Raw genomic sequence first — 16,430 nt, forward strand, 5'->3', positions numbered from 1 at the left:
TTTTGGCTTCTCAAGTCAAACAAATATTTTTTTGTTGACGACCCGATGCATCGTGGTTGGTCGGTAGTTTTATCAATGCCTAATAGAGAATATAATGATGTTATTGGTGATGAAGTCTTAGGTGATGTGATAATTGAGTGTGAGCCATTTACTAGAGGGATGCCAAATGTTGACACATTTGATGAAGTGGTGGGTGAGTTAGGTGGTCAAAATATTCGAGATGGGTGTGAAGATATATGGATTGAATGATGCTTATGTAATTGGCAGTGTATGACATTCATTTTATAATATATTGTAATGTGATTTCTTCACTTTCATTATACAGGTTTTGGCCACAAAACAATCAGTGCAAAAAATAATGGATCCAGATTACATCATTATATTCTGCATAAAAAACAACGTCTGTTCAAATAAAACACGACGTTATGGTTAACCATTTATTCAGCATATTTACCGGCGTCTTAAAGCAACGTAACAATGAAGAACCACGACGCTATTGTGAAGCAATTATCCAGGATATCACGTCGGGGAAGGATTAAGAACCGCCATGTAATCCAAAATAACACGACTCCAATAACATAATACCGACGTCTAAAAATGAGATAAATTATCTGAACATTAATTTGGAACCGACGTGGTTTAATAAACGCGTCGTAAATAATGACGTTGTTTAGAAGTTCAACGTCGTCTACATTAATAAGTACGTCGTGAGTAATGAATACATATAAATACAACGTCGACTATATAAATACCACCGACGTTGTTTCGCATTTCAACGTCAACTACATAAATACATACGTCGTAAATAATGACACTGACACCTATATCCACGTCATCATTTTTAGAAAAATCGAAGTGGAAAACTTATTTCACGACGGTCGTTTGTAAATAAAGACGTAGTAGTTTTCAATAACGTCGTCTTCTCATGTATTTAAAGATGTCATATTTTTTCTTGTCGTGAAAATTATATTTAACGGCGTAGTGTTTTAGTTATCGTCGTTGTATGTCTATCTTGCGGCCTTGTTCTTCTAATATTTGTCATATTTTTCCTTTTTAACGACGGTGATTTGTTTGTGTTGGTCGTCTATTCTCATCCTCGACTATTTTTTAAAACTTATGCAGACTAAACACGTCTGTTTTTTTTTTTTTTCGACGTTGTTTTATTTAACAACGTCTAATATTTATCGTCGTTGTTTGTTTCTGAAAATAGGACGTACAAATTTTGTAATACGACTCTCATATATTAGTAACCGACGTTGTTTGTTTTTTCAACGTCTATTATATAAATACATACGCCGTAAATAATGACACCGACAACTATTTCCACGTCATCTTTTATAGAAAAATCGAAGTGGAAAATGTATTATACGACGGCTGTTTTTATCTAGGCGACGTAGTAGGAATAAATAACGTCGTCTTCTAATGTCCTTAAAGGCGTCATATTTTTTGTTGTCGTGAAAATGATATTTAACGGCGTATTATTTTAATTTTCGTCGTTGTATGTCTATTTTGCGGCCTTGTTCTGTTAATATGTGTCATATTTTTCTTTTTTAACGACGGTTTGTTTAGAGAGTTGGTCGTATATTCTCATCCCCGACTGCTTTTTTCGATCTTTTTGCAGTAAAAAAGACGTCGTTTTTTATTTGTTGATGACGTTGTATATTTTAACAACGACGGTGATTTAGCGTCGTGGTTTATTAGTGAAAAGATGACGGTGGATTCCACGACCGCTGAAAAACTGAATACACGACGGTGATTTACCGTCGTCTTTTTGCTTTTTTGTAGTAGTGTTCGTTCTTGGTGGGACAATCACTTAACTCCTGAGTCTAAGCAACGAATAATTCATGCTCTAAAACTTAATGAAGATGGTCTCCCTATTTTTGATGAACAAATAGGTCAAGGAATTGAGGATGGAGTCAACACATTGCTTTACACAATAATCGATCGTTTTATTGGAACACCTAGTAGCACCACCACCAGAATACATGATCAATTGAGTAATTTAAGATGCCCTAAATTATCAGATTTTAGATGGTACAAAGATGTGTTTATTTCCAGAGTCATGAGTCGTGCAGACAGTAATCAACCTTTTTGGAAAGAAAAATTTGTTAATGGATTGCCGAATTTGTTTGCCCATAAAATCCGATCAACCCTTAGTAACGAACAAGGTCATATTGATTGGGATGGTTTAACTTATGGAAATATAATTAGCATAATTAATCAAGTTGGTATGAGAATGTGTGTTGATATGAAAATTAGTAAACAGATCCAATCTGAAAGAAATTCGCTAAATATGAGTTAGGTAATTTCTGCGAACAGTATGGTTTAATATCTGCCCCGCCGTCTAAGAAAAATAAGCCTAGTCACCACAACCGACTGTTTAGTAAAAAACGTTATTATTCACGCAGAAAACAGTCATTCCAACACAATAATGATGATAGAGAATTTTATAAAAATAAAAGGTTTTCACTTAAGAAAAATCAAAAAAAGAGTCATCACAAAGAAAAAAGTCACAGATTTAAGAAAAAAACCGACAAAAGAAAAGTGAAATGTTACAAATGTCAAAAGTATGGTCACTATGCCAATAATTGTGAAGTTAAAAATACGATTAAACAATTAAAAATTACAGATGAAGAAAAAGACAAATTAATCAAAGTACTTGAGTTAAGAAATTCTGAGTCCAGTGAAAATGAAACCATGATTAGTCATACTGAGTCCTTTGCAATATATTCTTCCGAGTCACAACCCATTTCCCCCAGAATCCAATTTGGTTGCCAAGATAATTGCTGTGCGTCTAAATCAATTAGTGTCCTCACAGAACAAGAAGAACAAGAAGAACTATTAATTGATTTAATAAGCAAGGTTGAAAGTCCATAATTAAAATCCGAATATCTGAAAAAATTAAGAAAAGTTATCAGCCAAGAAGAACCGAAACAGTCTACCCAAAAGATAAATCTAAATACAACCTTAGAAAAATTTAAGAAAAAGAAAGAAGTCACTTTATAGGACTTAAAAATGGAAATAAAAATAATCAAAAAAGAAATCATTCAGTTACGACCAAGGTCTAAAATATCGATGATATCGGAAATATCGGTAGTCTAAAAATATGGAAATTTCAATGGAAATATCGGGATATTATCGATATCGATAAAAATTGAATAAAAACCACGGAAATTGTAAGAAAAACTTGGAAATTTTCATTGAAACTTTGGAGAATGTTTATTTAGTCAATTATCTATGAGTTTATCACAAAAAAAATTAGAAGGAAATGCATTGCATGATGGATTTAACTAATTTTAAGTTGATTATACAGCAAGCGGGCAAACACTATGAGTGTAAAAAATATGTAATAATTAATGAAAAAAGATTAAATACACCGTAATCATTTATATATAATGATTTACTATAATATTTTACACTTTATACATTGCATGGTAAGATACATGAGTGACTTAGTACCACATAGAGTTCCTACGAGGTTTAAAATTTTCACTATCTTCATCATCTCTATGTGTAGAATAAGTGTATTGTGAAGAGTAGTCATCAAATGATAAATCCCCAAAATAGTTTTGCATGTAATTGTTAACATACCACCCATATAAATATAAATATTTTAGCATATTATCACAAAAACATAAGTGATATGGTGTTTAAGGTGTTGGAGGAGTAAAATGGGAGGGGTTCATATCCCCTTTGTGCTTTTTTCTCCCATTTTTCCCTTTTTTTTAAAAAAAAACTTTTTTTTTCCTTCACATCGATATTTTCGATATTTTAGTGATATTACACCGATATTTTGACAAAATATTGCTGAAATGTGAGCGAAATTATCGACATCGATATTTTCCGATATTATCGTCGATATTGTCGATATTTATACGATATGTACATGGATATGTTCCGAAATATCCGTGATTCGAAAAAACTGAAATATCCTCGATATTATCGATATTTCAGACTATGGTTACGACAATCAAGTCAAAAATTACAATCTGAAAATTATGAGATAAAACAAGATCTGATCAATTTATTACAAAATCCAAATCCTGAGTCTACCCCAGAGAGCCCAACTAACTCAGATGAAGAAAGCCCTAATCACGAGCAAGCCGTTAATCTAATTAAACATTTAAACTTTAGAAAATGGTATGCCCGAGTCAATATATTTATTCAAAATTTTGAGCTAAACATTGTTGCCCTTTTTGATTCAGGAGCTGACCTTAATTGCATCAGAGAATGTTTAATCCCCACTAAGTATTATCAAAAATCAAAAGAATCTTTAAGTACTGCTTCAGGAAAATCCCTTCAATTAAATTATGAAATCCCCAAAGCCTATGTCTGTCAAAATAAAATTTGCTTTAAAACTTCTTTTGTCTTAATCAAGAATATTACTGATGAAGTCATATTAGGTCTACCGTTTATTGCCCTACTGTACCCATTCCAGGTTAAACATGATGATGTCATTACCACCTGTTTAGGAGAAAACGTTAAATTTGAATTTTTGAGTAAACCTGAATTGCATAATTTAAAAGAATTACAAAAGAATGCGGTCACTAAAACTGTCCAGGTCATCCAAAACAAAGATAAACAATTAAGATTTCTCCAAGAAGAAGTTAAAACCAAACGAATTGAGCATCAACTAAGTCATACGTCTTTTCAATTACAAATACAACAATTTGAAGAAAAACTAAAACAAGATGTTGTTCCAGTGACTTTATAGTAAATTCGATAGACTAAGGCTAGAGGTTGACTACCTGGTAGGATATCATAGCCATCAATCTTAATATTTAAAGTAAGAGTTTTCAGGATGTGTGGATCACTTAGGCTTACTGTGAAATCTGGATAGCAATCAAAATGAATTGGGTCATTGGTAAGACTAGACTCAATAATTCCTAATGTACTGTCACTAAAATTATTAAATCGAGCGTCACGTAAACAAAGCAGAATTGAAGCTTTTAATCCTAATCTTTAAGACTTAGCAATTATAACTGAATTATCATATTTCAATGACTTAAAGGGCTGGAGCCTGAATATATATGTAATTGGGGTTTAAGCTTAGCAATTTCGGATGATCTATGTAATTGCTAAGTCTTAAAGGGCTGGAGCCTGAATATATATATATATCCTTATCCAATAAACTACCAACGTGGACTGGTCATAGCTGATTTTTGGCTTCAAAGTTATGTCATTGGAAAGAAAACAAGAACATGGCTATATGAGTAGAATAATGCACGCTTTAACAACTCCATCGGTTTCCTTTAGTTTTTACATAGTCAACAATTATTTTCCCAGTATAACAAACACCTTTTTCTATATTTGAAGAGGGGTGGTGGGTTCAAGGTTTACCTAATCTCTTGATGATGATGTTCCTTATCTCGTGTTAGGTGGCAATACAAAAGAAATTATAAAATAGAGTTATAAGTGGTGAAATGTTGTATGTATAAAGATAGGGGTGAGTATGGTCTGGATTGGACTGATTTTATCATAAAATTATAACTGAATCAATTACAATAAAATGGTTTAATTCAGTTTAGTATTGACAAAAATCACTAAGGAACCTAAACTAAACCAAACTAATTTTGGACAATTTGGTTCGGCAAGTTTTGGCCTATGTCCAATCCTTTTTTCTTTTATATATTTCAACTTTGTTAGCTCAATTACAACATAAAAAATTCATAACTTGCTATAAAATTTTCATTTTCTAACACATCAAACCACCCTAAAATTCAACATGCCATGAAACTTCAAAGTCCTGTAACTAATATTGTTACAATTCAAGGATCAATTTTCAAAGTTCCATTAAACTTCAAATTAATTAACATACTTATCTAAATATTATTCAATAAGAGAATTGCACATGTAAAATAAATACTAAAAAGGACAGTTCAATTCGATTTACGTCAGTTTACAAAAGCTTGCAACTGATCAAAACATATATGATTTTGTTCGATTTTAAACCGTTTGACTTTTTACTACCAAAACCCAACCAAATTGGACATTATAATTCAGATCGGCCGTTTGGTCAATTCGGCCCGATTGATGGAGATATATATTGACCTTGTGCTTGATTGGATAGAGTTGGGGCTTTTGGCTGTCTAGCTTTATAACATTTTATAAGTAAACATTTTAATGAAGAAGAAAGATTCCGAATGTGCAACACCTCCACTAATCCCATACCAACTAAACATTTATATAATTGTTTTGGCAGCAAGAAAATGGTATGCACTTGAACCAAATAAAGGTATTATTTGGTAGGTGAATGACTTTCCCTCTATTGTATATTACGAACAACATCTTATACCTTCACCTAGCTGTCTATATATGACATGTTTGCATTTTTCAAGCTCCTCAACTCTCTCTCTCTCTCTCTCTCTCTCTCTCCAACACAGAGAAGACTTGAGACATGGCCATAGCAACAGCTCTAGTAATTTTGCTGCTTGCAGCCCCAGCAGTTTATGGAGTGCAGCACACTGTTGGTGACACAGCTGGCTGGGAATCAAATGTAGATTATGTCACTTGGGCTGCTAGTAAAACCTTCACTGTTGGTGACACTCTTTGTAAGCTCTTTCTTACTTTCTCATTGTTAGTCAGATCTATACAACTGAAATTAAAATCCATATTTGTTTTATTTTTGGGATTTCGAGAGTGAGTAGATTATTAAATTAAACTCATCTAACAGCGTGGTTCTTTTAATTCTAGTTTACTTTCGATCAAAAATTGGGTATGGGCACTTGGCGAAATATAAAACATGTTACATATATATATATATGTGTGTGTGTCAATTTGATGTAACACCTGCTGACCAAAATTTTTGATCTTACCAGTGTTCACCTATGGTGCTTCCCACTCAGTGGATCAAGTAAATCAAGCAGGCTACAGTAGTTGCAGTTCAAGCAATGCCATCGGAACCCATAGTGATGGGAACACATCAATCCCCCTCTCACAAGCTGGTCCAGTCTACTTCATTTGCCCTACTCCAGGTCACTGTGCCAGTGGCATGAAGGTTACAGTCACTGTTGTGGCAGCTGGCAGCCCTCCTACCACTTCTCCCACAACTCCATCTCCACCAGCCACAACCCCGTCTCCACCCACCTCCACTCCGTCTCCACCCACCACTCCTGCCAGCAATAATGGTTCGTCGCCGCCACCCCCGCCACCTTCCGGAGCAGCAGCTCTTAGCATGAATATGCTTGGGGTTCCACTTGCGCTGGCAACCTTGGTTGCATTCATGGGCTAGGGAGGAGGCAGTGCGGTTGATCTTTTTCTTTCTTCTTTCTAATAATTGACCGGACATATTGTTATGTTGTATTGTGTTGAATTGGTGTGATGTTAGATGAGAGATGTTAGATTTTTTATGTTTATATTATATCATATTCTGGATGGACGACAATTGGTTGTTCTCTTTGTTTCTGTTATTCTAATTGTATGTTTTAATCTTTAGCACTTTGTATCCATCACCATTTAAGTAACGCGTTTGACTTAATCAACCAACCAAAGAACCTAACCCAAAAACTAACGGAATTTCATGAGAATAAAACAAGAGAACAAGAGTGCTTTTCTACAGACGTAGCATTTATCCAAGTTACTCACCAAACTATAATCTTGTCCATGATTTCTCCTTTTTTCCCTTTTGACTTAGAATTTTAAAAAGAAGAAAAAAGAACACACACAAAGAATTGTTGTTACAAAACGTCCATCCGGTTAGGTTTTGTCAAAAAAATTCGTTAGTTTGCTAATGTGGCATTATATGGAGCCCACAAATCTAATAATATTATGTTATATGATTTTAAATGTTTAAAGAATTAAAGAATTTCAAAATGGAAAAATCATTTTAAAAAATTTAATTAAAATTGTTTAAAAAAAATTACTAAACCTAATGAAAATGACTATTTATGAGCACGTATATTAACTTTGAGGACCAAGATAACAAAAAAAAAAAAAACCAAAAGAATGCAACTTGATAGTTTCCCAACCCTCTTGAACGTTTTGTAATAAAAAAACCTCTCCCAAATTAAAAATAAATAAATTTGATGACCTACCCAGCCTGCCCAATACACTGCATCCCCATTAGAACCAGCCCAACTAGACGCGTATCAATTTTTTGGGCTGGACCTATAAAAATTCATTCCTAGTTAGATCCAGCTCAATCCACAATATTCAACTCCCCACCCTCTCCCTTTTTTATTAGCTAAAAATCCTAAATCTAAACCCTTTCCTCGTTCCTCCTTCATCTAACAAGAGAGAAAAAAACAGAGACAGAGAGATGGCCGGTGAGGAAGAGAACAGCGAGTTCTACCTGAGGTACTACGTGGGGCACAAGGGCAAGTTCGGGCACGAGTTCTTGGAGTTCGAGTTTCGACCCGACGGGAAGCTCCGCTACGCCAACAACTCCAACTACAAGAACGACACCATCATCCGCAAGGAGGTCTATGTCACGCCTGCTGTTGTCAGAGAGTGTCGTCGTATCATTTCAGAGAGCGAGGTCTGCAACTCCTAATTTCTTTGTTTTAATTACTTATGATCTCTCTCTATTGGTTTTTGTTGTTAGGTTTTAGGGTTTATGGTATTTTGTTAATTAATTTGTTGAAAAAGGGTTCGTATTTGTTTAGGGAGATTTTTTTGGGGTTGTACAATGTCCGTAATGTCCTACATGGAAAAAAGAAACACTAATTTGGAGTAGTATATGATCTCATAAGCACCCTTCCCTTGCAAACCGGTTTTGCTAGGGCAACCCCTATGAGCCAGGGTGTGTTTATATGTTGGAATTTGACCATGTGGGTTTGTGGGAAATTTTGAGGGTGCCGGGTTTATTTTATTTATTTAATGGAATTTAGTTGTGTGAATTTGTGTTTGTTCTGGGAAATTTTGATGGGTTGGAGTGGAATTTGGGTTTGTGGGATTTCCTGTGTTTGCTTTCTCAGAATGTGAGGAGGGAAAAGATGTGGAGTTTCGGTGTAAGCTTGAGGAGACTTTTAGGGTTGGAGGGTTTTGGCGTTTTCATGTCTATTTCCTCAGAGAACTGAGGTCGAAGAGAATAAGATGGGTTGAGTTTGTAACCTGGGCTTTCATTTGTCTTGTGTAATAGACATGCATGCATTTCATTTTATGACTGTTATAGTCGTGGAATTGAGGGCTTAGGATTTTCTATTTCGTTGTTGAGGAGTCAAAGGAGATTGAGAAAAAATAAGTTATTTATGTGTTTAGTTCTTGTAAGTAATAGATCAGTAGTTGTTTATAGATGTAATTTAATCTATGGTTTCAGTATTAATTTTTCTTTCAAGTTTCCTGGTTTCCTGCGTGGAGGTTGAGAGAAAAGTGGAAAACTTGAGATAAGGGAAACAGTAAGGACAATTGCGACTGTTCAGTTATAACTGACTGTCGAGCTTCCGAACCATATTTTTTATTTTGTCTGGATAAGGAAGAGAGTTATGTTCAAAAGGTGGCATGGGTTACATCCCATTTATACTATAAGCGTACATAAAAATCTAAAATAGGGTAGCAGAAAGTCTTATTCTCCTCTACTTTTTGGATCAAACAAGTAGACTGGTGAAACCTGAACTGTGTTGAAGAATTCTCATTGCTTCAAAAGCAAAGCTTTTATCTCTAGCCAAAGGCACCAAAACATAGATTAGTCACCCTTCTATGCAATTCTTTTAATTGAAAATTTTCTCTGTAGTTCTTCAGAGTTCAGAGTCCGTTTGTTTACAAATAGTGTGGTTGCTGACACAAAGGAGGCAAATATTAGAGAAAATAAACTTAATAAGTTTCCTGTTTTCAGGTGATACTATGGAAAACAATTGTATTAAGTTAATAACTGCGAGCTTCTGGTTTCCTGATGTTGTTTATGACTGTTGTGATTTGATTTTATTGAATTAACATTTCTGTAGTTTGCGTTTCCCTGGAATCTTGCAAGCAATCTGAATTGTCTTCTTGTGTTTTAGTTAAAGTTAACACCATTTGGATTTTGGGAATCAAGATCAAGCAAATCATCTCTAAATGGTGGAAGTTCTTTTTCTTTCCAATTAAGCAATAAGAATTGAAAGAGTTGGGTGGCACTGTGGCATTAGCTATGTCTTATGAAATGATGGAAAACAAATGCCCATTAATTGTATCTTTACTGAACAGTGGAAGTGCTTACCAAAAAGTAATTACACTGTGAAAATCGTTTCTCAGACTCTGGTTAAACTAATTGTAGGATTGTTACCCTTCATGTTGACTTTTCGTGCAAATTGATTGATATATTCTTCCCAGAATTTGGTTAGTGGAGTGTCGTCGTCCTGGTTTCCTAAATTGGTTACATTTTTGCCTATCTTTAGATCTTGAAGGAAGATGATGTCAACTGGCCAGAACCTGACCGTGTTGGGCGGCAGGAGCTTGAAATTGTAATGGGGAATGAGCATATCTCCTTTACTACTTCAAAGATTGGATCCCTTGTTGATGTCCAGAGCAGTAAAGATCCTGAAGGTCTTCGCATCTTTTATTATCTTGTTCAGGTTAGTTGATTTACACTTTCATTTTATGGTATTAAGATTGCCTTTCCTTTTCTGGATTCGTACTGTATACATAGGGATCGATGGTTTTTAGCTCGCTCTTGTCAGTGCTGGTGTTCCGACTCAACGTGTAAATTGCTGTGTGGTGTGAACTTCTTTGGTCGAATTTTTTTCTACTATTAATGGATTCTTCTTCACTTATATGTCTTAGAAAGAGAGAACGAATTATGCCTCTTGTCAGTGCTGGTGTTCTGACTCAACGTGTAAATTGCTGTGTGGTGTGAACTTCTTTGGTCGAATTTTTTTCTACTATTAATGGATTCTTCTTCACTTATATGTCTTAGAAAGAGAGAACGAATTATGCTAGTCTGTCCGCTTAAGCATTCCATTTATGAGTCGAGACATCCTAGTTTTTTACCCTCTTATACAAGTTTTATTTTGACTTGATTTCTATTGTTTATGTCTGTCAGTGACGCAGCATGAGGTTTTTTTTAACCCAACACTGTTTCTCAATTATGCTTTTATTTGATTGCAGGATCTGAAGTGCTTTGTGTTCTCACTCATCTCTCTCCACTTCAAGATCAAGCCTATATAAGATGCAACCGAGTATCAAGTATCTGCCAGATCAGTTGCATTCATGGGTTGTGTATGCTTTTCCATAGAGTTGACATTTGTACTATGTAGGCCTAATCATTGACAGTTTTTGTAATTTTTGGTACTCGGATGATTATGAGACAGTTAAAAAAAATGATTATGAGAGGGGATTTCGGAATGTATGCCAAAATGGAATCCTACAGTTTGCAGCAAACGCACTAGATTTTCAGTGCATTCTCCTGTGTGCGTGTGTTTTCGGGTTGCAGCAGTTAGGTGTCAAATCGGATTGATATAGTTTTAAAACCTTGTTCTGGAAATTTTATAGTATTAACTTGACCATTATGTCATGTGCTGAGCAGGTTTTTCTTTTTTCTAATAAATAGTTTAGCCACCCGGCTTTACTGGGGTCGTTATTTCGAAAATCCTTTTTTATTAATAGTACAGCCGTGCGGCTATACTCTTTACATGGATAATGTGATTTTTTTTTTTTAATTTATAATTGTTTTCCCCCATTTTTGTTTATGGAGTAGAGTGGTTTAGAGCATTATTCATTATTGTTAGGCTATTATCCGAGTTTTTATTGTCCCATTTCAACTATGATATTTTTCCAGAGTTACTACCCGTATAAATAATTTGGCATTTTCGCGTTTAATACTCGTATTATGCATGTACATATTCTTCAAATATAATACACTTATTTTTTACAAAATTTTTAATAATACACACAAAATTCATGCATTATACACAAAATACTCACATTTTATTGAATAAAAATTAAAAAATAATAAGAACTAATTATTCACTAAGTAAATAATAATTAAACCATAACTACTAATTATAGTAATTAAAAAAGAGAAACTCATTCATCAAAAAAAGAAAAGAAAAGAGAAACTCAGAATTCAACGGGTCTAGCCACCCGGCTATACTAGGGTACTTTTTTTGAAATTCTTTTTATGAATAATAGTACAGCCGTGCTTCTATACTCTGTACATAGATAATGTTATCTTTTTTTTATTTTTTATATATAATTATTTTTTCCTTATTTTTGTTTATCGATTAGAGTGGTTTAGAGCATTATTCATTACTATTAGGCCATTACCTGAGTCTCTATTATCTCATTTTGAGTTCCTACTTTTTCAGAGTTATTACCCGCATAAAGAATTTAGTATTTTCTCGTTTAATACTCTTATTGTACACGTATATACGTATTTTTCATGTTTAATACACTTATTTTTTACAAAATTTTCAATAATATGCACAAAATTCACATATAATACACAAAATACTCACATTTTATTGAATAAAAATTTAAAATTTTAATTACTAATTATTCACTAAGTAAATAGTAATTAAAACATAACTACTAATTAAAGTAATTAGCAAGGAGAAACTCAGAATTCAATGGTTATATAGCCGTGCCTGTGGAATATTCTATTTACAGAGTATAGCCGCTCGGCTATACCCAGAATTCAATGTAAGCGCAAATGGAATGCTACAATATGCTGCAAAAGCTCTAGATTGCTCTAGATTTTCAGTGCATTGTGTGTATGTGTGTGTTTCGGGGTTGCAGCAGTTGATTATGTTATAAAAAATAATAGTTTTCCTCTTTCCGTAAAGCCAAATACAAAACATTTATATTATAAGTAACATATAAACAAATAGGAAAGCTTTGAAGGTATAATAAAATTGAAGAAAACAAAATAATATACAAGTAAAAGGAAAATAAATAATAAGTAAGAAGGTGAGTTTGGTACGGTGAAGCACGTCAAAGACGCTGTCCTAAAGCCTTTGTAGCCTCCCTATGTGCAGGTACTAACGGTCTACAAGACTCCAAGATACGACCCCTTGTACACAAACTCAAGATCCGCTATGAGCACATTCACAGACAGATATAGGTATCCAAGTCACATAACCATTGCCCAAAATAATAATAATATAAAGTAGAGAATATATGTAAAAGTAGACAAGGAGAGAATTAGAATGTGTATGTGATATTCTGATAATGTATTGTTGTTATTGTGTGTATTGTGTGTATATGTGTGTATCTGTGTGTTTTTCAAATGTGAAGGAGGAGTGGCCTTTTATAGGCATCCAAAAACATGTAACCTTCACCAACCATAAAAGTCCACCAACCATAAAATTAAGGCATTCACCAACCAGAAATAAAACCTAAATATTAAATATTTATAACCCCCATAATAAATAAAATAAAACAGCCAAAATAATTAAATAAATAAAATGGTTAAATTTTTAAAACCTTTTAAAATTCCAACAATCCCCCACAAGGTTTTCAAAATTTTACCATGACAAAAAAACAGTGAAAAATATATAATATATATATGGGCAATATAATACTATGTAATAGGTGTAGGTGCCTTCCGGGCTTGAACCTTCACTTAGTGATGATAGTCTCCATTTGAGGAACCTGAGTGTACATAGTATTGAACTCGGCACCTTTGATCAAACTTCAACATATCCCACACATAGTATTAGTTGAGACTTGGATGCGGGGTAGCGCTATTTATGGCCATGCGCTAATCTTGATTCTCATGAGAGTTACTAGAGAATAGCCCAATTCTCATAGTCGCGGCATCACGACGTCTCTCACTTAGGTGAGTTCTCCAAGAGTACATGTGACCTGCACCCTGCGGGAGTTTGCCCGCCTCGAAACTCATTCAGGGATAAATCCCTTCCTAACGTCACATAAAATAGCACTTTTGCCTTAGGGATGAGCAGAAGAATATCTCAAGGATATCTCCATAGTTTTATGAGTGCTATATGAGTCACGCAATATGGATTGTTTCTACCACATTGAACTTCCTTCATGGGATCTCCAATCACAGAAGTTGGGTTACCTCCCTAGGTGACTCCCTTATGGGCTTAAGCACATCCCCCTCGACATTTTGCATTAATAGCCTCCTCCACGAGGCATGCATATCAAAACTAGCCTTCACAAGGCATATATAATGTAGGTCATGTCTTTGTTCTCCATTTTAGCGTGCTTTAAACCTGCATGTTATTAAAATATTTCCTACACAATCTTGCACACAAATAATTAATGGATTTCACCTCAGTATAATTGGAAATTAAATACGCATTGGTATATAGTTAAGTATAATGGAAATACATCATACATTAAATCTTCTAATCAAGAGTACCTCTCAAGTCCATGAAACTTTGAGTACACCTGCTACCACTTATGAACAACAATATAACAATTAATTCATTAAATAAATTTAACTATAAACACTGAGTATTTCAGGATACCCTTACTCCCTTTTGTGCACTCCAAATGGTTGAAATCATGATCACATATCCAAGTTGAAATTGTATCTTGTCGATTCTCAATATGAACCTATAAGACAATAAGAAGTCTCTACCAAAATTTTATGCCAAAATCATCATTAGTTGCAAATATTTTCGTATCAAATTGAAGATAAATTAGTCTCATAATAAACTTGCATAATGAAACAAATTTCATACAGACACAGTATGTTTGCCAATAAAATATAAAAAGTATTATGTCACTAAATGAATCTTTCCCATGAGAGCATAAAGAAATTGAAAACACACAAAAATATGGGAAAGAGAGAAGGAAATGAATCTAATATTTTCCAGTATAAAAGCAAAAATTGCTTAATGTTACTAACAAATTAAATTACAGTACTAAAGTTCCCATTTAGGAAAATTCAACTTCCACAAATTGGTCCACACGTTTTAAAATAAAAATATTAATAATTATCAAAACGCAAATAACATAAGCATTGAGCGTTAATTAAAATAGAATAAATCTGAATAAAGGAGATATGAAAACTTATATAATAAATGTACAAAATAACTTCAGTTTTAAAGAGGTAATCAAATCACTCAAAAACTGGAATATTAAATTTTAAAAAATAAGTATTGATATTAATTTTGTATTTGAAATACCCACAAAAATTCCAACAAATACCCACATAGTTAAGGAAAAACTCAACCCCCACAAATTAGGGAATTCTCAAAATATATGAAGATTGTACCAAAATTTATTTAATTTTAAATTCATAAGATATGTACTCACAGTCATCTTGATAGTCATTGTAAATATAAAAAACCATCGAAAGCCTCAAAAGAAAAAAATGCCTCAAAAATTTAGGGTTTGAAAGCCTTACACCAAAACTCAAAATTAATGCCACTTACAGTGATATAATTTATTATTTCATTTCAGTTTTCTCAGGAGGATTCCACAGTGTACACTTCATGGCAATTAACTCAATGTGACATCTGTCAAGACTTTATAATCAAAAGAACATTAGTTCACTCAATATATTTGTATCAAGATTAACTCAAGTAACTAATATGAAGGATTGCACAATCGAAATATATAGGTGTTGGCAACTTTAAAAAGAATCCAAGGCATTAAAACAAAGATGTAATTAAATTGCATAAATGATTAGAACATTAAAGGCAATAATCACCTAACAATATCAACAATTTTACTGCCAAAATAAAAGCTCTAAATGTCATGAAATTGACATTAAAGTTTTGAAACTAAAGCTGCATAAATTAAAAAATAAATATTATATATATATATGGACATATGCATAAAAATAAAATGGGCAAAATTAATTTCTTCAGAAATATAAAAGGATCTAATACTGAGTTTGGTTTCAAAACAGGAATTCATCGTAAAACTAATATGTAACACCCCGATCCCAAATTTCCCCAAATTTAACCCTTATTTAATTATTTAATTATTTAAGGGTATTTTAGTCATATTTTTTAACCGGAGAGAGTTTGGGACCGTGACTTGTATTTTTGGATAGGTCTCACTGAGACGAGTTCGTAGACATGTAGTGGGCCCAATTCGGAGTTGGAACGAAGAAGTTACGAGCAAAACAAGTTCAGTGGCATAACCGTAAATATTTCGAAATGGGATTTTTTATAAAAATCTGATTTTTCCCTCTCTCTCTCTCTCTCTCCCTGCGCAGAACAGCCCCCCCTCCCGAGTTACTGTTCACAGCGGCGGTTTTTGGGCCGCCGCCGCCGCATCCGGCCACCACTTGGGGTGGCACCGGTCCCAAAAGAACCGTGCCATCCTCCTCTTTCCATCCCGACCAATCTCAGCCACCGGAACCACCTGTGCTCGCCGGAAAATGCAAAAATCCGACCGAATTTAACCCAAAATTCAAGGAGCTCGATCTCCCCCCTCCGGCCGCCATTTCTGGCGATCAAGGTATGAAAATTCATCCTCTCTTCATGCTCTAGCTGATGGTTGGGTAGGAATTGATCGATTCGTAGCGTAGGCAATTTGATTTTCGAATTGAAATTCGGCCGAACTTCGGCCGCCGTGTTTGGCCATTTCCGGCCACT

General features: G+C 34.1%; 2 protein-coding genes across 3 annotated transcripts; both read left to right on the top strand.

The window, feature by feature from the left end:
- The first annotated feature begins 6,164 nt into the window (after nucleotides 1-6,164).
- Nucleotides 6,165-7,395, top strand: LOC117619656 (uclacyanin-3-like). Of its 2 annotated transcripts, XM_034349655.1 has the most exons (3): nucleotides 6,165-6,235; nucleotides 6,384-6,551; nucleotides 6,819-7,395. In XM_034349655.1, exons 2-3 carry the CDS (start codon nucleotides 6,398-6,400, stop codon nucleotides 7,229-7,231), a joined length of 567 nt encoding a protein of 188 aa, XP_034205546.1. In that variant the 5' UTR covers nucleotides 6,165-6,235; nucleotides 6,384-6,397; the 3' UTR covers nucleotides 7,232-7,395. The 2 variants fall into 2 exon arrangements, with proteins under 2 accessions (XP_034205546.1, XP_034205545.1); XM_034349654.1 differs by lacking the exon at nucleotides 6,165-6,235 and having other exon boundaries at nucleotides 6,294-6,551.
- Nucleotides 7,396-8,139: 744 nt separating this feature from the next.
- LOC117619599 (protein mago nashi homolog) lies at nucleotides 8,140-11,395 on the top strand. Its single transcript, XM_034349591.1, has 3 exons — nucleotides 8,140-8,476; nucleotides 10,311-10,487; nucleotides 11,020-11,395. Exons 1-3 carry the CDS (start codon nucleotides 8,258-8,260, stop codon nucleotides 11,077-11,079), a joined length of 456 nt encoding a protein of 151 aa, XP_034205482.1. The 5' UTR covers nucleotides 8,140-8,257; the 3' UTR covers nucleotides 11,080-11,395.
- Nucleotides 11,396-16,430: the final 5,035 nt, after the last annotated feature.

Source organism: Prunus dulcis, chromosome 2, assembly GCF_902201215.1.
Source record: "Prunus dulcis chromosome 2, ALMONDv2, whole genome shotgun sequence".
Classification (NCBI taxonomy): Eukaryota; Viridiplantae; Streptophyta; class Magnoliopsida; order Rosales; family Rosaceae; genus Prunus; species Prunus dulcis.